The 25,518-nt window shown below is 41.1% G+C and overlaps 1 protein-coding gene across 7 annotated transcripts in view; it reads right to left on the reverse strand.

Moving 5' to 3' along the window:
• apbb2b (amyloid beta (A4) precursor protein-binding, family B, member 2b) overlaps window positions 1-25,518 on the reverse strand; it is a 166,689-nt gene that overhangs the window by 66,227 nt on the left and 74,944 nt on the right. For 4 of the 7 annotated variants that reach the window (XM_042341547.1, XM_042341544.1, XM_042341543.1 and 1 more), the window contains exons 4-7: window positions 6,682-6,887; window positions 5,193-5,252; window positions 3,226-3,311; window positions 3,055-3,115 (exon numbers count right to left, since the gene is read on the reverse strand). In XM_042341547.1, coding sequence (XP_042197481.1) covers window positions 3,055-3,115; window positions 3,226-3,311; window positions 5,193-5,252; window positions 6,682-6,887 — 413 coding nt within the window. Of the gene's footprint in view, window positions 1-3,054; window positions 3,116-3,225; window positions 3,312-5,192; window positions 5,253-6,681; window positions 6,891-25,518 lie in introns of all 7 variants that reach the window. The other 3 variants (XM_042341541.1, XM_042341533.1, XM_042341554.1) reach the window with 1 other exon arrangement.

Here is a 25,518-nt window from a genome sequence, read left to right on the forward strand (position 1 = left end):
TCCTCCTGACATGTTTAAGAGCTCACTGCAGATAGTAATGTTCAATGCAGATGTTAGCCAGTCAGGAGAGACAAAAAACAGGATGTGTAGAATTATATAGACTGTACAGCACGGAAACAGGTTATTTAGCCCAACCGTGCCAATGTTTATATGCCACATGAGCCTGTACTTCTCATGATCCACTATCAATAATAATAATAATAATAATCCTTGCATTTGATATAGCGTTTTTCACGTCAGGAGGACGTCCCAAAGCGCTTCACAGAACACACTGTAAAGTGAATTGACTGTATATTTGTGGGCGAACGCGGCAGCCAATTGCGCAGAGCAATGTCCCACAAACAGTCGTAGATTGAAAATGACCGATTTTATTATTGTTTTTGGAGGGATTATTATTAGGCTCTGTGTGGAGTAAGGAAACTTGCCCAAGGTTTCGCCCTCTGCCTGGAATTGAACTCAGGTCACTCGCTTGCAAAGCGAGTGCTCTAACCACTGAGCTACAGGACTCCACTCCATCAAATACCCTTCTATTTCCTTCTCCCTCATGTGTGCACCAAGTTTCCTCTTAAATATGTCGACAATTTCTGCTTTAACCAGTGTTCAGAGAGAGGGAATAGAGAAGCATAGATGAGGGGAAAAGGAGCTGTGGTTGGGGGCTTATGGGATGTACTGTATAAACAGCAGTACACTAGTGTTTAGCCAAATGGTCTGTATCAGGGTTGTATCACTATGTAGTGAGTCCTACGTTGTCACCGTCCTAATATCCTCATTCAATTGGATATTGCCTTCCGTGCCTGTTCTAACTCGGTTACTCGGCACTGAGGTCAGTTTTGTGTTACTGTGTTGTTATCAATGCTGTATAATATATATCACTTTCACAAGCCTCAGCGTGTTGAATATGTACCAATCGAGGCACTTACACAGATGACAATGGAGCAGTTATTAATTTATGTTCCTTCTGGTGAAGGAAACCAGCTATCCATCCAAGATTGGTTTCACCTATGCAAAGGAACACGGGCAACGAGAGCGGAACAATGATGGATTGTATGACAACCAGAAAGGGATGTAATAAAAGAGGAATGCAGTGCACTGATTACTATCTATGCATAAAATATGCACACAAGTTACTGCCAGGGAAATCTTACAGGTAATGGTGCTACCTTGTTAGAAATGCCGTCCATCTTTTCAATGAGACATTAAACAGAGCTCTTATTCACCTGTTCAGATGGATGTTAAAGATCCCATTCGCACTATTCAAAAAGAGAAGGGAGTTTCTCCCAGTATGCTGGGCAACAATTGTCCAGATAAAATTGGTCATTCACTTCATGGCCGTTTCATGGGATATTGAGTGTGCAAATTGCCTGTTGGGGTTGCCTACAAAATATACAGTCTGACTGTACTTTGCAGTAAAATTCTGTGAGAATTTTCAACAGCATAATAAAGTGCCATAACATATGCATGGATTATTATTATCCAACATCATCAGTCTCCAGGTTGTTAACACTGATTGGTGATTTCCTAAAGAGCTACAAACACGCAAATTGTCTAGAGTACAATTTGTAAGGATCAGCAATTTCTACGATCGTATAAAAATATTAATATCAAAAGGCAATAACAATAATCCTTGCATTTGATATAGTGCCTTATCACGTTGTTGAGACCTCTCAAAGCACTTCACAGAATATCCTGCAAAGTGACCGTATATTTTGTGGGCGAAACAAGGCAGCCAATTGCGCACAATAATGTCCTGGGAAAAGGGATCCATGAATCGACTAATAACCAAGTTCCTATTCAATGCTAGGTAAACAGAGGCGTGTGGAGTAAGGAAAATTGCGTTAGGTTTTGCCCTGCTCACTAATCATACCCGGTCATCTTGCTTGCAAGGCAAGTGCTCTAACTGATACTCTATAGGGCTCCACCAGTCAAATGAGCTTTCTAAAGTTAATAGAAATCTTTAATATCGAATATATTCTGTGTTGCTTCTGTTCATTTTATCTTCTCAACTATGCACCAGCCCTGTGAACGTAAAAAAATGGACTGTATTCAGAGCCAGGTGATGCCCCCAAGTGGCTGGATTTTACTGGAAGTGCTGTACACAAAACATTACTGTGTAATGACAGTAGAAACCCAGCAGGTGGAACCAGCATTCTGAGCTTGTGTATTATCAAGACATCTCAGCCTTTTCTGCCTCCATCACATTATTTTGTTTCCCAATTACTGTTGCCCAGTGGTTTGTGTGTGTTTGAGCAGTGGCCAGATTGTCCCACTGTTGCTGAGACAGTCAGCCATTCCTGATAGTACCCCTATGGAACAATATTTTAAGATAATCTTCAGAAGGGGGATGATGAGAATTTTTTTTTAACGGTGTTACGGTCTGGAATGCACTGCCTGAAAGAGTGGTGGAAGCAGATTCAATAATGACTTTCAAAAGGGAATTGGATAGATAATAAAAAGGGAAAATCTGCAGGGCTATGGGGAAAGCGGGCGAGTGGGACTAGTTGATAGCTCTTTCAAAGAGGCACGATGGGCCGAATGGCCTCCTCCTTGGAATCATAGAATCATACAGAAGGAGGCCATTCAGACCACTGTGCCCAGGCCGGCTCTTTGAAAGAGTAATCCAAATTAATCCTACTCCCCGATCTCTCCCCATAGCCCAGCAAATTTGTCTCCCTAAATATCTATGATTCGATAAGGAAATTCTAAATTCGGAGTCAACACAAAGGAGGGCAATGTGGGGACTATTCTGATGTTACAATCCCAATCAGATCTTCAGAGAACAGCCAGGAAGGTGCACAAGTAGAAAATAAACTGTCTGAGCAGTAGTATTGCCATGGTTACTGTGCATCCCAACCTGTGCAGTGTAACCATGGCACATCCCACAGCACCAGAGACTGCATAGACTTCAATGGGAATGAACTTACTAGATAGCAGTTAGAAATATAAAACAAAGAACTTGATTTTAAATGGCCTTATCACGCTGCTGTATGTGATGGTACGCAGCTTTCTGTGGCTGCCTAACGTATGTTTAGAGGTGGAAGTTTAGAGAGGACTGACCTTGGCTTCGGGGTCACTGTTGATGGTACAGGAATCATCTTCCTCAGCTTGCAGTGGGGTTCTATGAAGATAAAGCAAGAGTCTGTATTTCATCAGGAAAAGATTGCAGAACAAACAAAAAGATGGGACTGGATTGAAAACTGTTCAATATTGAACTGCATTAGTGTTTACCTCAGTTTCAGAGAAGCGTAGCGAAGTGTTGCTCCCTCAAACTCCTTCAGACTGGGGTCCGGGTTCTCTGTAGCAGCATGCAGGTCCTGCAACAACACAATTGCCACTTAGGTTGAAGAAACATTCAAGTCATATTTCTTAAAAGATTCAAACTATCACCAGTGGGAAGCAGGGTGCTTGGATGATGACGAATGTCACTGTTGTGACATTCCTCATCTTTGGATGAAACATTAAGGTGGCTGAGCAATCTGGGATGCCACCCTATGCAAGAGGCGTTATATAAATGCAAGTTGTTGTTGTAGGAAAAGAGGTTTGGGAGAGGGGATTAGGTAGGGTAAAAGTTGGGGGTTCAAGCCTCAAATCAAGACTTTGGGATCTCTCAGCGGGGTACCTCAAAGAGAGCGTCTCTCTGCAGAGAGGTTTAAACAGCTCCTACTGGCTCATCCTCACCGAAATGAAGTCTGCTTCCCGTGGAATGGAAAGATCTGCCTTCCCTTTCGCCCTTTATACAATCTCGAAATCCCAGGATGCTCTTCAATGAATACCAGGATTTGGGGAGCACCATTTCCAAACGGTTCTTGGGATTTAAATTCCTGGGATTGAGTGCGCAACCCTTACAGCGATGTCCCACAAACAGCATGAAGTGATGGACTAGTTTTATCTGGTGGATTTTTGGCCAGGACAATGGAAGAAACTCTTTGCTCTTCTAGAACAGTGATGATACGGGATCTTTAACAACCAGACAAAACCTCAGGTCAATGTCATACAAAGCACAGTACCTCAGACAGAGAGGCAAAGCCTCAGCATTACACTGAAGTGTCATCCTAGACTATGAGATGAAGTCCCAACGTGAGGTTTGAACCCACAATCTTCTGACTCAGAAGTGAGAGTCAGGCTGACAACCTGTCTACTACTTTGGATGAGTGTGTTATAGCCACATGCTCATACTTTACATTGAGCCATTACCCACTGCCACAAATGTTGAGTCTTTAAACCTACAATTCCATTTCTTCACTAGCTTTGATTTTCAGAACTGGTCATAAGGAGACTCTAGTGGGCCATTAGAACACATAAAACACTCAGCTGTCAACTCCAACTGTGGAATAACACTAAGGTATCAATACCAACGGTTTGCAAGCAATCCCTGTTGAGCCCTTCCAGCAAAACCAGTTCATCGTAAGCTCACAGCACAAAAGGAGGCATTCGGCTCACTGTGTCTATGCTCGTGCAAGCTCTCTCATGTGATCTATCTGGCCCATGCTATTCCTCAGTTTAATATTATTTCAATTAATATTATTATTTTTCATCAAGCATGTGTCTGATTCCCTTTTAATGCTGTTATGGACTCATCTTCAATAGGCCATTATGGAGAAGCATTCCGCAGTTTAGCATAGTTAACATTAAAAAATTCTTCAAATCAACCTATTTTTTCTTCTGGTGATAATTCAATTGGTGCTTTGAGAGTCCTCCCAACATGAAAGACTTTATACAAATATAATTTGTTGCTGTTGTTGTTGTTACTACTCAATGATTAGTGGAAATAGTCTCTCTCTATTTATCCTGATCAAAACTATTCAGAATCTTATGAACTTCATTAAGAAATCTAATTGAGTGGTTCCATGCTGGGCAAAGTAGCCCAGCAACTGCCTTCATAACATATGTTGAATGTTTAAATTACAGACAGAAATTGACTGGGAAAAACACATCTGAAATGTTTTTTTTCCCGACACTGGATGACATCTCACTGCATTCATGAAACAATTCCAAAAAAATCCGACATTGATTTGAAGTAAATACAGTACTTTGGAATGTTTTCTTTCCTTAGAAATAATATCCTTTTGATTATGCATCAGACTGTACTTGCCTTCTACCCAGTACGTGCATTCGAATAAATGCAGATATTAAATGGGATTGGCTTGATTTATGATATGCTATTTGGTTAATACAATATTTCACAAAATACTTGCCTTCCAAATGTCACTATTAATCTTTCCACCATTCAGCACAGCAAAGTCAGTCCACGGTTTCTGGATACATAATTATTCATGGACATAGAGACATATCCAGAGATGTGAAAGAAACACAAGACACTGCTGTTAGCACACTGGACTAATTAGTGAGACAACATTGTACAGTTTCCAAATTCTACAGCAAACATATTACAAACTACTTACTCTCTAAAAAGTTTGTGGCTGAGGTTTCCATCAGAGTATGACACAATCTAATGCAACAAGGGTTAATGCTGCTGGAGAAGAGCTTGCATTTCTGTTTGTAATATTTTATCTGGTAGCAGAGCTGAGCAATTCTAGGTCACACAGCATGTGTCAGCAATAATCTGAAACTTCCTCTCCTTTTCCCCTCACACATCTTTATACAAACACTGAATTGAGGTCTGTTTAATCTGAGGAACACTCACAGTTCCTGCAAGTAGAACAACACCGATGTCTTGAATGTATACTAGAAATAGGTTATTGGGGCAGCCCCAGTGGTGAAGTAGCCAGAGCTACAGCTTACAGTCCAAGAGCTCACAGTTTTGAATTCTTGTCCATGCTGAGTTTGCTGGTCTAACTAAGCTGAAGCTGTGTGGAGAGGATAAATTGGTCCCTGCCTTCCCCTAGAGAAGGGTAAACCAGCCAGGATCTCAGTTGCTGGTGTTGGTTTTGCGTGTGTATGGCAGTCAGGTGAGGCGAGGTCAGGCTCATCTAAAGTATCCACTACAGTGGAATGACTGACCAATCCCCAACTCTGCATAAAAATCAGCCATTTGGATGGAGCACCAGAAAGCAACCAGTGACTGTGGAACTACCCCCAGATTGAGGAGACCAGAGAGGCAACATAAACAGTATAGGTAGCACAGTAATGCAAGCTCAGGTACACCACACTGACATTGCTTAATAATAAACCCATCATTCATCAAGTTCAGCCCAGACCCTGGGACACTTGGACATCAACACTGTATACAGAGAGCCCCGATTCCCACAAACAGAGAACATTTAACTTTATAATTTGAAAGATATTTTTGGATTCGAGTTGGGCCTTTCAACATTGATATAAGAAGCAGTTTACACTTCGTCACTAAAAGCAAAATGAATAGGAAATCAGTTACTCTGAGGGAGCAAAAAAGGAGGGCAGGAAGTTGGGAAGGACAGAAGGCAGGAAGGAGTGGAGGGAAGGAGGAGTGGAGGGAGGGAAGGAGGGAGGGAGGAAAAGGAAAGCTGAATTTCCCTGTACCATCCTAGCTGAGGAGCAATAGAAGCAGAGTGGTAAGTACCCACTCTTACCCAGGACACCTTATGCAATGCACAAGCCCAAGGATGGTTGAGAGAGAGAAAGGAAAGATTAATTATCTTAATGCAATGTAGCAAGAACTCGCAGGTGCTCACAGAGAATGTACACATTATGATTAGGAAACACTAACCAAATGAGATTTCAAATCAAACATTCAGAAGGATTTACCTCACTTTCTGGAGTGGGAGATGGGGTGATGGAGCTCAGTGAGCCCTTTCTTTCCTCCAGGACCTGTGCTGTGGGAGAGATGGGGCGTTCCCACTGAGTGGTGCCTGTTGGTATGTGCCAGTAATAGGTGCCGGCAACATCGTTGATTTTCTTCCATCCTGGCGGGAGGTCTGGGTCAGTCTGAAAGGATTGGTCGCTCCATATGTCTGCTGAGAAACAGAATTTCAAAAAATATTAAAACAGATGCAAAGTATTGGTTTGATTCCTTCATGCACCAGATAGAAGAGGCTGAAGCTTTGTAGAACAGTTAGTTAATGGGGCCTGGGCTTGAATGCAGCTGATTATTACATTTGGTATAGTGCCTTTCATGTCAGGAGGTCATCCCAACGCTTCACAGGATACACTATATAGTACAGTGTCTGTATTTTACGGGCAAATGCAGCAGCCAATTTTGCGGTCGGTAACGCCCCATAAACAGCCACATTACCACCTCTTCTTAGATGGGCACCAAAGATTTTATAAGTCTGGGAAGAATCAGCTGGCTTTCAAGCAGGTACAAAGCCACAGTTAAAGACAAAAGCTCTCAATAAATCAGCTGGAAATTCTTCCATCAAAAAATGTTAAGATGCAAAAACATTAAGATGAGATAAAATGTCATAAATAAATAAGAAGTGTAAATATTGTGATTTCTAAACCCCTGAACTGATATAAACCTGGATAATAGTTGGAAAGACCATTTCTCATTTCGTACCTCATATGTTCCAACTCTATTTTGCCACAGAGTAGAGTAAAAATGGACTATTTTTACGAAATGCAAGGAATATCATTATTATTATTTATTGCAGTTACCTGTTAATAATTATAATAATCCTTGCATTTGACATAGCACCTTTCACGTCATCGAGATGTCTCAAAGCGCTTCACAAGATATACTATAAACCTTCTGACTCAGAGGCCATGATAAAATTAGTTATTAACTTCAAGGTTGTTTGTGGGACATTACTGTGCCAAATTCGCTGCTGCATTTGCTCACAAAAATAGTCACTCCACTTTACAATATACCCTGTGAAGCTCTTTGTGATATTCTCCCGACATGAAAGATGCTATACCAATGTAAGGATAAGTATATTATGACTATGTTCTTGCTTCAAGCACTGTTTTGATAGGGCATTCCACGACCTAATGACCTGCTGTAAATTTCTCTGAACCACTCCCCAAGTTGTTTGGTAATGTTCTTATATTTATACCCTCTGGTTACTGACTCATCAATGGGTGGATGTAGTATCATGGACTGGGAGTATGTCAGGAGTATGTCATACTGTGTACTCACCTGGTTGGAATAGTGTAGTCTAGTAGTCAGACTCCGAAATATGCACACATTGGAGTCTCACTGTCTATCTGGGTGCTGCCTGTCTCACATTCACTCCCTTTGTCCCCTAACTACCCAATGAGGTACCTAATGGGTTTAGAAGTCTCCCACACAAAAGCATTCACTACTCGACAATGATGTACATTTATTATCACATTTTCCGGAGTTACGTTAGTCACCCATGCTTAAAGTTACACCACAATTTTTCTCCTTCGCAACAAACACGCTGTCATAGGAACAGGAGACAAATATTTGTCCTATAGAAGCGAATCCTCCTTTTTATTAGATGATGGCAGCTCCTTATCTTCTTACCCTATTTCCTATTTTTTTCCAAGTACATCTCTGTCTTACACCTCAATTGATTCTACATCTATGGTCTATGAGGTATAGCATAACACATTCTCTCAACACTTTAGAATAAATATTTCATTTAATGCTAGGTGCATTGTCTTTGCTGAGGTCAAACACAAATGACCTCAGCAAAGACAGTACGCGTAGCATTGTCTACCTCTCGACCTACCTCTGCGACCTACGAATCCCTTTACCAATCGTCCCGTTCCTTCCGCTCCGCGGACACTGGCCTCTCCACGTCACCTGCCCCACCATTGGCCGGAGAACCTTCAGGCTTTCTGCCTCCACCTTCTGGAATTCCATCCCGGAGTCCCTTCACCTCGCCCCCTCCCTTGCCACCTTCAAAGCCTGTCTCAAAACCTTCCTCTTTGACTGTGCCTTCAGTCATCTACCCACACTCACCCCCTTTGCACTCCAACCCTCTGGATTTTAACCCCCAGCTCAGGTGCAGATTGATTGTCCAGCACCTTAGGATGTCCTCCCAATGTGAAAGGCACAATGTAAATGCAACAAATTGCAATTATATTGTGCCTTTCACATCGGGAGGGCCTTCAGTATAACCTTCAAAAGCATAAGCAGCGTAACTGAGAGCATTTTTATTTTAGGGGCTCAATTCCTTAATACTGTTTATTTTGGGGAGGGGCAAAATAAAGCAGAGTACCAATACTGAACTATGTTTCAACCAAAGCAGTCGTGCTTTGCGAGGGTTCAAATACATTTCGGGTGGGTCTGCGTCCTTGCTGTTGAAGCTTCCACTATTTTGAATGTGGCTACACTTCTAATAGACCACAACTGCACTTTCCCAGCCACCTGGAGCATGGACCCAATCTCCAAGCAGCTCTGGCTCAATCCTAGAACAGGCGTAGTATTGTTTCCAGTATTTGAACTGAACCAGAGGATCAAATGAGTCAGGATCTGGCAGGCAGGATTAGTGTATTGATTCGCACATTTAAGGGAAGTAAAATAAATTAAAAATACTTTTATTTTCCAAAAGTTAAAGCTGAAAAGTATCCTTTGAACATTTAAAAAAAATGCTGTTATTTCTTTGCTATTCTGGCCAAAAGCAGCAATATGAATCAATATGTTCCAGAATCTTTTCAAAGTATTTATTTTTCTGACAATTAAGCAAAATGAACTGTTTTGTTAATGCTGTCATGCTTTCACAAAACTACAAGTTATGTTAGTCTAATGTGAAACCAGGGCCAAAAAGAAGCACAAAGCTTATGGTTGAATTATAGTCACACTGATGTCCAATCTAAGTTAGGTGTCAGCCAGACTGTGTTGGTAACACTCTTGAGTCAGAAAACTGAATTCAAGCTTCACATCAGGACTTTGACCTCATGTAGTGCTGCATTTTGGATGACACATTAAACAAAAATCCCATCCACCTATACAGGTAGATGTTAAAGATCCCATGGCACTAATCAAAAAGAAAAGGGAATTTCAATCATTCACTTCATGGCTGTTTGTGGGATATTGCTGTGCACAGATTGGCTGCTGCGTTCACCTACGGAATGCGCAGTCACTACACTTTGCAGTAAATCTTGAGAAATGCTTTGAGATGTCCTCCTAACATGAAAAGCGTTATATCAAATGTGAGGATTATTATTTGTAGAATTATGTATGTGGACTTTAGCCTTGAACAGAGTAAATGCAGTATTAAATAGCTCAGTTGTTTTTTATTTGAACTTATCCACTCTATCCCCTCTTGAGTCTCCACATTAGCTGGTCATTCACCCCATTTGACCGCTCTGACGCACAACAGCTGTCAGTTTTGCCTACAAAAAACAATAAATACACTTGAAGATAATTACTTGTGAAGCACTTTGCGATATTTCAATATGATAAGGCACTGTAAAAATGTGAGTTCTTTCTTTGAACTTATGTATGCTGTTCACTTCATTGGCTTTCCCGGGTAATACATTCTATGTCTGTTAGCTGCCGTATGAACAATCCTGCCCAAATTACAAGCCGACCTCCGAGAGGACCAACATTCTCAACAGTGGAAACAAACATGTTCTGCATAGGAGGGAGCCCTTCTGCTCCTTGTGTTTGTGTCACTGCCACCTATTTTGCTAAATTGTCCTTTTATAATCTATCCCACTTTTTAGCTCTTTCCCTCTTCAAACTTATCATGCTTCTGAAAACCTCTGTAAGATCATATCACTACTTTTCCAGAGAGAGCAAAGTTTAGCCCTCTTTAAACCTTTCCTCATACCTTAGATTCCTGAGCGCTGGGATAATTCCATTTTGGTTTACATTGCACCCTACAAAAGGAAGTAATATCCTCCCCAAGGTCTGGAACCAATGCAACATGTAGCTCTCCAGAAATGTCTCCCCAGTGGTTTACAGTCATGGTATCAGTTCTAGTGATTTATATTTCCTGCTAATGCAATCTAGCACCTTACATTTCTTTCTCTTCATTATTTCCTCCAAAGATGGTTCCATACCATATATGGTTATCAGATTACTGGCTTTCGAACTTTCAGTTCACGTTCAGATTAAATCATTACTTGGCAGAATTGGCTGATAATTTGCTATGCTTGTTGAGTTCTGTATTGCGAAACCATCGACAGGCACTCACAGAAATGTGAGATCAAACCAAACAAGGCAGATGTGCGTTAGAGCCTAGTTAAACTGAGCAAAGGACAGCTAAGGCTGACAGCTCCTTGAGTTACACAACTGTATCCAGTTTAAATCGTTCACGTTAGCCGCTCCTCATTCCCAGTCTCAATGTCCTCATGAGTCACAAATATTTCAATGAATAGATCATCAGAGAACTTAAAAGCGTAATTTACTAAATTTGTTTTAATCACCCAAAACTGACAAAACAGACTTACTTGTTTGCTGGTTCTGGAGCAAGTAAACTATCCCTAGGCTGAGGGGAGGTAGGGTGGGGATGGAGAAAAGAGAGAGAACATACCCAACATGCTGCCTATATCTGGAGAATACAGAAGTGGATTGACAGATCCAAGGCATTATTTTTGTAAGTAGGATGTCTGACACATGTGGAGAAATGCGATCTGATACATTTTGGGAGGAAGAATGAGGAGAGGCAATATAAGCTGATGGTACAATCTTAAAGGGGGTGAAGGAACAGAGAGACCTGGGGGTTCATTTGTGGAGTCCTGTAGCTCAGTGATTAGAGCACTCGCTTTGCAAGCGAGAGACCTGAGTTCAATTCCAGACAGGGCGAAACCTTGGACAAGTTTCCTTACTCCACACACCTAATAATAATCCCTCCAAAACCAAAAACAATAATAAATTGGTCATTTTCAATCTACGACTGTTTGTGGGACATTGCTGTGCACAATTGGCTGCTGCGTTCGCCCACACAAAAAAATATACAGTCAATTCACTTTACAGTGTGTTCTGTGAAGCGTTTTGGGACGTCCTCCCGACGTGAAAAGCGCTATATCAAATGTAAGGATTATTATTATTATTATTATATAAGCAAATCTTTGAAGGTGGCAGGACAGGTAGATAGAGCTGTTAAAAAAGCATACGGGTAACTAGTCTTTATAAATAGGGGCATAGAAAGGTCAGGAAGTTATGACGAATCTTTATGAATCACTGGTTAGGCCTCAGCTCGAGTACTGTGTTCAGTTCTGGGCCCCACACTTTAGGAAGGATGTCAAGGCATTGTAGAGGGTGCAAAGGAGATTTACCAGGATGGTACCAGGAATGAGAGGCTTCAGTTATGAGGAGAGGCTAGAGAAACTGGGATTATTCTCCTTGCAGCAGAGAAGGTTAAGGGGAGATTTAAAAAAAGGTGTTCAAAATAAAAAAACAAAGGGGAGATGAGGAGAAATTTTTTCACACAGTGAGTTGTTCGGATCTGCAATGCATTGCCTGAAAGGGTGATAGGAACAGATTCGATAACAACTTTCAAGTAGAAGTGGATAGATATTTGGCGAGGACAAATTTGCAAAGGAGAGCGGGGTAGTGGGATTAATTTGGATAGCTCTTTCAAAGAGCCAGTACAGGCACGATGGACAGAATGGCCTTCTTCTGAGCTGTATAATTCTATGATTCGATGATTCTAACATGCAGAAACCCATCACCATGCTTAAGAGTATCCAAACCAAACTGAAAATTCAATGCATCCCATCTACACATGGAAATCCAGGAGATAGATTATTGGAATGGAATGTCCTGGAGGGATGTATTCTACTTACCTAATTCCAGAAAGTATTAGGTACAAATGGATGGGATGAAAGCAGGTTAGTGTTCTGGAAGGAAACTCAGAAGTTCATGGTAACCTGGACTGAGACCCTTGACCCTTTGGTGAAAAAGTAATCACATCAGCAACTATACTACATTACTGGGTTCCCATTCCAATTTGTTACAAATAACCCTTGCATCCAATATAGTAACTTTCACAATAGGAGGACGCCTCAAAGCACTGGTTAGGGTGACCTTCATCCTGTCACAGTAGAAGTCTCAAGTTATGCTTTGCAGTCACTGCTTTGTGATTCCTTGAAAGAATAGAATATGTTAGACCCTCAGGCAAAGTTTGATAAACTGCTCGTAAGTATGTAGCAAGAATGGCCAGAGGCTCTGCCATTTATATCAGGGAAGCACTGAGTATGTATTACAATACTTTTGTATTGCTTTCATCCTCTGTGTGAACATTAGATACTGCGATTTGTAAGAGAACTCTTTCCTAAGAATATTTATTGCAACTTATTAGATAGAATAAGTATTTTCTACTGTGATAATTTTTTGCTCAAATAAATATTACAGGACTATTGTACCATCAACTATTTAAGTAGCTAAATAATTATCTGGGGAGGAGATGTTTGCAGGGCTATGAGGGGAGAGTGGGGGAGTGGGATTGATTTGGGTGGCTCTTTTCATAGAGCTAGCATAGACACGATGGGCCGAATGGCCTCCTTCTAAGCTGTATAATTCTATGATTCTATGATCTAAGTTCATTATACTATGACCATAGCTAGAATCCGCCTTGCAATCTAAATAGTCATTGCTGTTTGTGAGACAATACTATGCACTAATTTGCCATCACATTTACTTATAAAATACAATCACTCGTCTCTACAGTAAATCTTGGGAAGCGCTTTGAGACGTTTCAAAGATATGATAAGGCATTATACCAACTGCAAGGATTATTTTTCCCTAGATGCAATGAGGCCAAGTATCTAACGCCCAATGCAGCTGAAACCCTCATTCACACTTTCGTGACCACCCTCCTTGCTTTTTCCAATGCTCTCCTCGCCAGTATCCCAGGTCCACCACCTACAAAATCCAACTGATCCACCCATTTTCACCCATACCAGGCTCCGCACCCCTAATATCTTAGTCCTTGCCAGGCTTTACTTGCCCCATATTGCAGAACTGATCAATTTCAAGATCCTCACCCTTACTTACAAATCAATTCACAACCTAGCTCCTCCCTGTCTCTCTGACGTCCTTACACCCCACTCGCCCCTTCGCTCAACTAACTCCAGCCTTCTACAAGTCCCTCATCCCCTTCACTCCACCAACAGCAATCATGCTTTCAGCCACTACACCCCAAATTCAGGAACTCTGCTTCAATCCCTCCACCTCTTGCCCCTTAAAGATCTACTTTCCTCTTTGATCATCCCTACGGTCACCACCCGTCTCTCCCCAATTTCATTTCAAGTTCCACCACAGTTTGAATTGCTTCAAAATTTGCTGGAATCAGCACCTCTAATGGCTATCTTTGACGCAAATTATTTTAGGCCATGGTGAGTAATGTTTATGTTTAGCTCTGTTCTGACCACAAAACCGTTTTGAGGATTTTGTTCCCAAAACAATTATGTTGGTGTATTTTTGTTGTATCCTGAATAATTCTCATTCTTGGCACCGTGCTTTAATACTTAGTAGCACTCTCGCCTGAGTCAGAAGAATGTGAGTTCAAGGCCCAAGTAGGGACTTTAAGCTCAAAGTACAGGTTTAAACTTGAAGTTCAGCACCTCCAATAATATTGAGTACAGGCAAACTTTAAACATCGCGTGACACAACTCAAAAAGAAAATGGAGTTTCTCCCGGTTTCCTGGTGAAAAATCCCCCAGATAAAAATTGGGCAGTTGCTTCAGTGGGACAAACGCAAGCACAGATTGGCTGTGTGTTCGCCTACAAAATACATAGTCACTACACTTAATAGTATATCCTGTGAAACTCTTTAAATGTCCTCCCAATGTGAAAGGAGCTATATCAAATGTAAAAAAATTACATGATTTTTCTTCTCACCAATTTTCTTCACTTTTTTACAATCGCATTTAACTTATCTTTCCTTCTACTGAGGTACAGTCCATGAATACTCCAATATTTTGTCTGAGCTGGCTTTATTCAAGCATGAACCTCAACAGTATGTGTTGGTTGGGGTAGGAAAGAGAACATCACAGTTGAGTCCACCTACTTACGCACACAAACACACACACATAACACAGGAATTCTAGAAAGTGATCAGGAATGGGAACCCTGGCAATATGTTTCCCTTCAAAACCAGGGACACTAAAGCCGAACTCCAAATGAGATCAACCAACTCAACACAGACCTAGGGTAAAACATTGGCTGTCCAGCTGACTCATTAACTCACTGAATAAACTCTCCAACCCATCAGAAAAGTGTGATTTTTGGCAAAGTTTAATAAAGCTTTCAGTCCACATAAAGCCATCCCTTAATTTCAGTCACATTGCAGGATAAGGAACGAGCTAGAAATCAGGAAAACAGATTGCCCTTTATGGCTCTTCAATAATCTCCAGTTATTATAATTCATGCACGTATTAAACAACACCACTACACATTAGATCTGAAAAGCATTTGACTAATACACCCAAATAGATCATTATGGTTTCTTGGCAGACGTGCTCAAAGGGAGGAATGATTGCTTCAGGCTGAGAATGGAAATGTTTTTCAAATGCAAACACAAAGCACCTCTTTCACTGTACCGTCAATGCTCTGAAACACACTTTTTACTGTATCTACACACAATTCACTCCAGTTGGCCAATTCTGCTGCTGCTCAGCAATGCATATGGTACAGCTCCGAACTCAGGATTCTCCACCTGCTATTGCAGCAAATCCACAGAGGGCTTGACAAAGTGCTCAAACAGCTAAACCATCTCATCAGTTGTGCATTGTGATGGGGGAAAAAAAGCTGTACGATGCAAACTTTATTCTGTGGTTTTCTAAGGAGATCTCAGGGTGGTGGTAGCTCAATTGACTGCTGCGTTTCGCCACAAATATACAGTCAATTCACTTTACAGTATATTTAGTGAAGCACTTTGAGACCTCTAAAAGACGTGAAAAGCGCTATATCAAATACAAGGATTATTATTATTATTACTATTATCACTACAGAGAACAATGTCAATGTTGACTGTTAATGGGGAGGTAAGAATAATGTTTTTTCAAACAGAGAGTTATTTGAACATGGAATGTTTATTTACATTCCATGTAACTGGCTATTGATGCTAAGATCGTGACAACTTTGAAAAGGAAACTGAATACATATTTGAACATTGGGGAAATGTGATTGATATACATCTGTATATACAGGGTGACCAAAACATCATCATAACTACCCTATTATCTAAAAAAAATCATCATTTCTTTAAGACTTATTAGATATTGTAATAGTATCACAACGTTTTGGTTACCCTGTAGTTGTTCCAGTGATGGAGCTTGCATATAGGTTGCAATAGGCTGAATGGCCTCCCTCTATGATTCTACATAGAAACTCCACATTCAATAAAAAAAGGAAGGCTACAAAAAGCATTGAATCGATGAAGGATTTCAGCTCTCCACTCAAAATGGTACTCTCTTCTGTCCTGACTTGCCTTCCAATACTGAGGATGATATCAGGGATGAAAGGATATGATGACAAGCTGAAAATCTGAGGGTGTATTCACTGGATTAGAGAAGGTTAAGAGGGGATCTAACTGAAGCATTCAAAATTACAAAAGGGTTTGAGAAAGATAAACACTGAAAGATTATTCCACTGTTCGGTGAATCGTCAACGAGATTATCACCAGAAGCATAAAGATGGAGCTTAGTTAGAGGAGGTTTTTTACACAAAGCATTATTATGAGGTAATAATCAGGAGCATTATACAAGTGTTTTTTGAAGCAGAATCACTAAATTAAACAACACTTGAATAATTACAATATAAAAGATCATGGGGAAACAGCAGGTAAATAGGATTAGAGTAAATAGCTCTCGTGGGGAATTAGAAGAGCACAGACCCAATGGGCCAAGTGGCCTTCTATGCTGAAATGTCTATGATTAGGAGTTAAATCAGGGAACTGAATTGCAATGAAGTGAGTGAACTAAATCTTTAAATAAGTTATGCAAATAAGCTGTCATTTACATTATATTACAGAGCAGGTTTTGAAAGATGTGGCAAAAACAAGAAGCGATGTATTAATTTGGTAAATTTATACAATCATCTCTTAGTTCTTCACTGATACGGTTTAGACTTTCAACTCATCGTTCAGGGAAAGCCTAAGAGCAGATATTTTGGGTAGACAAGTGACCATTTAGACAAGGACAATGAACTGCGGGTAATTTGAAACCATTAACCATAAAAGTATCTTCTACCATTTACGATCACATGAAAATTCAACGGAACATTCATCCTCTTAATATAACTGAGGTGCTAAAAATGTCAAATGCCTATAAGGAGACCACTGCCTATTGACCTACCCTTCATCTTGCAATTTAGGCTTATTTATGCTTTCCAACTGCTGCCACAGTCCATTTTCCATTTCAAATGTCCTTAAAAAGGCTAATCTACACCATATATTTTCGCCCACAAAATATACGGCCAATTCACTTTACAGTATATTCTGTAAAGTGCTTTGAGATGTCTCGAAGATGTAATAAGGTGCTATGTGCAAATGCAAGGATTATTCTTCTATCTGTTCCAGGCTCTTTCCAATCAGCAAGCCCACGAGCTTAGCACAGGATTAACAGGCTAGTGCACCAGCATCTGTTTACCTTTAACATTTAGGAAGATGTAGTACTTCAGTAAATACCCTTCTAAATAAAGTGGCACTCAAAACAGTTTGGGGGAAATCAAGGTGTGTGATATTATCGCCAGTGATACTTATTAAATCAAACAGAAAATGCAGTCAAATCAATCAATTGATATTGGCCTCATGATGGAACACTCCCAATTCCAAGGCCAGTGATAACTTCTGACCACAGTTCTTGTTGGTATGATACTATCACTTACTGCGNTTTTTTCTTAGTGGAGTGACAATAAGCAAGGCACATTTCAGCACCAATGAGTGAGATCATCCCTGTGATATCCAATTATGCGGCAAAACCCCATTCTTATTTTTTCCATATAGGAAGCTGTTTCCTCACAGGGTGAAACTAAAAACAAGTAGCGTCAGATTGCTCTCAATCACTTTCCCTCCACGGTCTTGCTCTTCATTACCTCTATCACCTCCTTAAACCTTACCAACCTGTCTGCTACCTCCCCTCCCCGGGTACTGGCCTGCTCCATGTCCCTCCACCCTGCCAAAATCCTTTACATTGGAGGTTGGGCCTTTAGCCTTTCTGTACCAACCTTCTGGAACTCTATCCCGGAGCCACTCCACCTAGTCTCCATCCTTGCCTCCTTCAAGACCCAGCTCAAGAACTTTCTCTTCGACTGTGCCTTTGGTCATCTTCCCACCACTAACCCCCTCTTGCCCTCCACATCTTGGGACGTCCTCACGACATGAAAGGAGCTGTATAAATGCAATTTGTTGTTGTTTCTAGCAACCTGCTCAAAATCAGTAATCTTACAGGCAAAGGCACTTGCATAAGTTGCAGCCCACCACATTTAACCAACAGAATGTATGTATTCCTTTTGCTAAGAATGTGACTAGTATCTACGGCTGAGGGGCAACTCTCTGAAATTAACTCATCAGACGTTAAAGTAATTTGCATTTATATCGAACCTTGCGTCTTGATATCCTTTACAAAATATAACTAATGGAAATCATGGACAGAGTGCCTGTAACGTCAAAATGTCTCAAAGTGCTTCACTTAGGAATTGCTATCTAGGATAATGATTATATTTGTAGGCAAACACATCAGCTGGGAACAAGAAAAACCCTGCAAACATTTACGAAGTGAGTAACAACAACACATTTCATTTGTGTAGTGCCTTTCAGGTCAGAAGTACATCCCAAAGTGCTGGACAGTCAGGGATCCGCACCCGAGCTGGTGGTTGTGGGACCAATTTTATCCAGAGGATTCTTGTCAGGACACGAGAAGAAACTCTCTTCTCTTTTAGGGGACCTTTAATGATAATCTGGAAAGGCGGATAGGTCTTTGGTTTAGCATGTCATCTGAAGGACAGCAGCAATGCAATGCTGTACTCTCCACCTAGCATTGCACTGGAGATAACCCCTGGCCTTCATTAAAGTGAGAGTAGATATGATCTAAGCAAATGTGGCAGTTAATCAACGCCAGCAACATCACATGATGTGCAACATGAGTAACCAATTAATTTGAAGTTGGGGTCCATTTTGGTTCCGGTAGATACGGTAGTGCCCCAGAGGAAAAATAATTGACATTTTGTTTCAAGAAAGGAAAACTTGTGGGCTTTGAAACAATGGTTAAAATTGCTCCCTGAGGCTTACAAAAGATGATATAGTGCGAGGAATGATGCTGGACACAGTATTATGCCACATTAAAACCTCTTGCATTTGGAGGTAATATTATAATGCTGCTCTCCGTAACTGATCCCATTGCCCCCATAGAGGAAAAAATAGCTATCTGTGCAAAGTAATACTGCACTTGATTTGATCCTAAAGTGAGTCCAACACATGGATTGACTATTTTCTCCACAAAGCATCTTTATAGCGTTAAACACTTTCAAGAGTTTCGTTGTTAAGACTTCACTCACTTTATTCACCCTGGGGAGGTACATGGGAATGCACAGGACTTGAAAAGATCATTGTGGTTCATTTAGCCATTCTCCAACATAGTAATAATAATATAAAATCCTATGTTACACAAACAACAACTTGCGCTTGAATTGTGAACTTTGATGCATAAAAATAACTTCAAATCCCTTCATGGAGACAGAATGGGAGTCTGAGGTAGTGGTGTGAACTGAAGGCTAAGAGGGTTCTTTGAAAGTGCAGACAAAGAGAAAAAAAAATTCTAGATGGGTTTGGCAAGTAGAGAGGGAGGGTGCGAGGTGGGTGGATTTAGGAAGTATTCCAGAGAGTGGGGGCAAAGTGGTTGAAAGCTCATCATTGACCGGGGTGGGGGATATGGGGGAACTCCTTTATATAGCTCATGTATCTCTCATACTCCTCAATGACTTCTTCTTCATATAGCTGTCAAATTCACTCTCTAAATAAGGGAGGGAGGAGAAGCAGGGCCTCCTTGGAGATGAGCTGGCTCCAAGGTGATGTGATTGGCAACAGAATGTCAGAAATAAGTCAACCATCTTTGATGGTTTCCTTAGTCCGGATCCTGAGCCAGGAGAATGCACAGTATTCTAGGCCATTGCTGATGACAGACCAGCAAGCCTGGCTTGTCGGAAGGATTTGGAGAGATAAGCTGATCACTGGAGCGGCAGAGATTCTTCCCACTTAGCTCATGTTTTCCTTGCAAGTCAAAGCCCTAGCCGGAGAGAGGTCCTAGATAGATATGCAGCAGGAAGTTTGATAGATAGTGGTCTAATACAAGTTATGTACAGTGGTAAGGTATGCAGAAATTTCCATGCTTAGGTGGTATACCTATGTGGAACTCTTCGTTTGGTTTGGATACTCTTAAATATGGTGATGGGTTCCTACTTGTCTCAGGAAATGTGGCGTTTCTCTTGGTATCCTGGCCAACAATCTTTCAGCTAAAAATGGCCATTCACTTCATGGCTATTTCTGTGTACAAATTGGTTGCAATGTTCACCTAAAAATACACAATCTCTATAACTGTAAAATCCTGTGAAACGCCTTGAGATGTTTTGACAATATGATAAGGTGTTATATTAAATGCAAGGATTATTATTATCTAATCCTTTCTTAAAAACTAATATGGAATCTGTTGGAACCACAGTTCCAAGTAGGGCATCATATCCTGAGTGTAAAAAAAAATCCCCTATCTAAAATTTTCTGAAATCTATGCCCTCTAGTTACTGACTCACTGATCCGTGGAAATAATTTCTCCCTGTTTACATTATTGAAACTGCTCAGAATTTTAAAAACGGTATCAGATCTCTCAAACTTCTCTCTTTTCAGGAAATTAACCTAAATTCTCCAATCTTTTCTCACAAGTAAAACCTCTCTTCCCCGGTTTATGTCTACAAACCCATTGAACTCTTTCAATATACACAACTACACACATTTTAACGACTCATTATTGTTTATTGTCAGTTCCAAATAGCAATGAAAGAGCATCTGCTCCATCTCCATGTACAATCTTTATTCACACTTAGCAACGTATGGGAAACTCTGAAATGATCTGGAAAATGATAATGTGGCACTTGTTCCTTATTGAGTTATTATATCTGTTGTGTGCAATTGGCTGCTGCATTTCGCCCATAATCAATTCACTTTACAGTATATTCTGTGAAGCGCTTTGAGACGGCTTAACGACGTGATAAGGCGCTATATCAAATACAAGGATTATTATATTCAAACAGTCAAACCAAGGTCTCGAGTGACTATTCACTGTTTTTTATTCAGTTGGAATATGGTGCTATTTTATGCCCAACACCTATTTTTAATAAACATGCCTCGCTTCTATAAGACTGCTACGTCTAATTTAAATGCACACCTACAAGGCCTCACCTACAAGGCCATTCACGGCCTCACTCCCTCCTACCTCTCCGACCTACTATCCCCCTACCTACCTGCCCGTACCCTCCGTTCCTCTGGCTCCGGTCTGCTCCACATCCCCCGCCCCAACCGCCCTACCATCGGTGGCCGGGCCTTCAGCCTCTCAGCCCCTCTATCTCCCAGTGCCTTCGCCGCCTCCTCCCTTTCCTCCTTCAAGACCGGTCTCAAGACCTTTCTCTTTGACCGTGCCTTCAGCTTCCCTCTCGACTCTCTACCCCCTCCTCGCTCCCTCCCTTCCCTCCCCTCACCCTGACCATTTCCCCCCTGCTCGGGTCCTGACCCAACTGTACAGCGCCTTGGGACGTCCTCCCGACGTGAAAGGCGCTCAATAAATGGAATCTTGTTGTTGTTGTTGTTGTATTGTAGGCAAGCTTTTCAGTATGTAGAAACAGCGTCTCAAAGATAGTACCTCTGACAATGCTGAGCTCCAAAATCACTGCAGTGCCAGGTTAGACTGTGAGCTTAAAGTCCCAACAATAGCCGTGAACCCTACACCTTGTGGCTCAGCCGAGAATGCTACCAACTGAACCAGGCTGATCTGAGATAACGAAGAAGAAAATTTAACAAGCACAAACACCATGAAAGAATATATTTGCTCAGCAAAATACCATATTTGCTTAAATCTAAGGCACATTTCTTTCATCAAATGTAACTCCAAAATCAAGTTGCAACCTAAAATAAATGACATTTTATAATGTCAATACATTTATCTCCCTCATCTCCCAAACCTGCCAAACTTTTCCTGCATCTCAGATCCAGGGGCACCTTAGATTCAAGTAAATCCAGAATTACAATTGTGATATATCTGCCATACAAATCTCTTTTTGGCGAGTGTGAATAAATATAGGTGTTCACCTATAATATATGCAATGAATCCTATGAAGCATTTTGCGATGTCCTCCAGCCGTGTGAAAGACACCATATCAAATGTAAGAATTATTATTATTATATGGATGTTAGTTCACTAGTCTTGTTTCAGTCTTTAATAAATGATTGCACGGCTGGCAGACACAAGTAACTCTAATCATTGATTTCTGGCATCATCTATTGAGTTGGAGGTTCTATCAGGATTGTTTGGAGCCATGGAATGGTCTGGGGCGGAGTGGGCTGAATAACCTTCTCTGTTCCTAAATAACAATGCTCCTAGTGAATCTCTGCTGTATTATTTCCAGGACTTTCTTTAACAGGGTGCCCAAACAGGATGCAATGCATCTAACCAATATCTTGTTCAAATTTAATATTGCCTCCTTGCTCTTGTATTCAAAGCAGCTACTGACATTTCCATTTGCTAACAGGCAACGAAAGTTCTGCTCACTCCTCGGAATACACTGCACAGATTTTCAATATGAATATTTACAGCTGCGATCAAGAGTATATGTGAATGCACAGGAAGACTCCAGGAACATGGAAGAAAAGCCTACAGACAGTAACAAGGCGAGTTTCCTTTGAAAGGGGGGAAAAAAGCAAACACTACTAACTTTATATAGTCCCAGCTAGGGCCTCCACTATACTGAGGAGCGAAAAAAAGTACATTTTAGATTCTCACCTGCATAAATACTGCCCCCACCACATACTCCCAGAGTGTTGCTGGCAGCTTGGCATGAGCTCAGCTTGTGTCACTAATTTTTTAAAGGACTGATGATTTTCGCTCTCTTATTTTCTTTTCTGTGAAGTCCTGTACTGTAGTGGTTAGCATGCTAGCCTCGCAAGTGAGACGATCCGGGTTCGATTCCCAGGCAGGGTGAAACCTGAGGCAAGTTTCCTTATTCCACATCCATGTTTACCTAGCAGTTAAGTAGGAACCTGGTTGTTGGTCGATTGGCAGATGGCTTTCCAGGGTAATAATCCCTCCCCGCACCAAAAAAAATTGTGGTCACTCAATCAGCGACTGTTTGTGGGACACTGCTGTGCCCAATTGGCTGCCATGTTTCGCCCACAAAATATACAGTCAATTCACTTTACAATATATTCTGTGAAGCGCTTTGAAGACATGATGAAGCGCTACATGAAATGCAAGGATTATTATTATTAACAAATGTACACACAAATCCGTGGTAGTTTCACAGTCTTAAGCTTTTCCACTCTGATTACGTGTAACTGGTTAAATTCCATGGATCACCCCCTTCCCCATTCCCCCTCTCCCTCCCGCTCAGCAATCAATATTATTTCAATGCTTCTCTATAAACAACCTGTGTTTGTTTTAAACAATGAAAGTATGGATCGTTGTGTGTACAGATGCCTGAAGTTTTACCTACCCTCACAATTCACCACAATGATGGCCAGCATGTAATCGTTCCCCAGCATCATCGTACGCATGCATACACAGTCACACACAAAAAAAGAATTCTCCCAGGCAGTTTTAGCTAAAAATAAACTGGCTGTGAAATGCGACCTGATCAGACTGAAATATTCAGAGCCCAGACTTGCTCGGCAAAGTCTGGGGAGTCCTGTTCATCCCTAATAAGATTAATAAACAGGACAGATCATTTGGTGCATTCTGTCTTCTCCTTCCTCTCAGCACGTCGTGTTGTTATGACAACCGCTAGGATGGGTTTCTCAGCAAAGCAGTCACGTGGCTGAAGAGATACAGAAGTGGGAGGCAATTTCTTTTTATCGATTTATAAGGTGTACAATTAAAACGGGCTCAAAAGGTACAAGCTTAAGATGCACACCACTCAAATATGCGAGGGTAAAACGTCTCATCTGGCATAGGGGAGGAGCGAGACAGAAGGTTAAATCCCTTCTGCGACATTGTCTGCACTGCAGCACAGAGAGTCAATCCCTTACTGAAGTCATTGTTATATAATAATAATCCTTGCATTTGATATAATGCCTTATCACGTCTTTGAGACGTCTCAAAGCGCTTCACAGAATATACTGAAAACTGAATTGACCGTATATTTTGTGGGTGAAAAGCAGCAGCCAATTGCGCACAGCAGTGTCCCACAAACAGTCGTTGATTGAGTGACCAAATTATTATTTTTATTTTAAGTGTCAGCTTGACTCAGTTGGTAGCACTCTCACCCCCTGGTTCAGAAAGTTCTCAGTTCGAGACCCATGTCAGGGACTCTGAGCTCACAGTCTAGGCTGATACACTAGGGGAGAGCTGGTTGTCCTTTAGATTAAACATTAAACCATGGTCCCATTTGCCTGTTCAGGTGGACGTTAAAGAAACCAAGGACATTATTTGAAAAGGGAAGTCTCCTAGCCATCAATCTCTCATTCTTCCTACACGTTAAACTATGTGAAGGGCAGTATGTAAATGTAAGTTGTTGTTATACACGCATGGGCTAAACTATTCATCTCTGTCCTGCTGAATTTAAAATCCAGCATCTGTAAACATGAGCTGTACTGTGGGCGGGAATTTGGCCCCGTGTTACTCAGAGAAGTAATGTTTACCAAGAGCATGATGAGGGCTTGTTCCCTTACCCCAGCACTGAACTACCATCCTTCCTGAGAAAGCCTCAGCAGGTGTCACATTTTATCAGCAAGCATTCAGTAAAAGCTGTGTCAGATATTTAATTACCAGTAATGTTACTTTTGTCAGCTTGACTCAGTTGGTAGCATTCTCACCCCTGGTTCAGAAAGTTCTGGGTTTGAGACCCATGTCCTCCCGAAGTGAAAGGCGCTATACAAATGTAATTTTATATTGCACTTTCATTTGATGTAGCACCCTATCTCCTAAAAGTATCTCAAAAGTGCTTCCCACAAGTACTTACTCTGAAGTGTAGTAATTGTTATTATGGGTATAAATGCAAACACAGGAGCTAATGTCCATTAAGCAGTAATGAGGTGGATGGTCAATTAATCCATTCTTTTGGGGAATCAAATGAGAGAAATATTGGCCAAGACGCTGGCAATCCTGGTTAGCATCCCGATTCCGAAATGGCTCACGGTCAAAATTGCAGCATCAGACTGAATTGCTTGATCCAGATACTGAAAGAAATGCATTTAAACTCGGGAACTGATGCAGTTGTTGTAAATCTTACCAGAAGTCTTAAATTTGTGTAAAATAATGGAGGGCTGGGTGAATTATGGATACATATGCAATCCTGAGATGGTTTTTGGCTCTTAATCAATCGTGCTCATAAAAAGACCATTACTGGTTACAATTCATTCCCGGTTATTGAGTGTGGATGATCCAGGGACCTATTTTTCTGACCTGTTTGGGTGTTGCCTGCCCAAAATTGCAGAGAATTGTTGAACCTTCTTAAATTCAGACTTAATTTGGAAGAAGATTCTTAGAAAAGGAAATGAATTCCCCCCAATTCTGCATGCCACCTTA

Source organism: Callorhinchus milii, unplaced genomic scaffold (genome assembly GCF_018977255.1).
Source record: "Callorhinchus milii isolate IMCB2004 unplaced genomic scaffold, IMCB_Cmil_1.0 Scaffold1, whole genome shotgun sequence".
NCBI lineage: Eukaryota > Metazoa > Chordata > Chondrichthyes > Chimaeriformes > Callorhinchidae > Callorhinchus > Callorhinchus milii.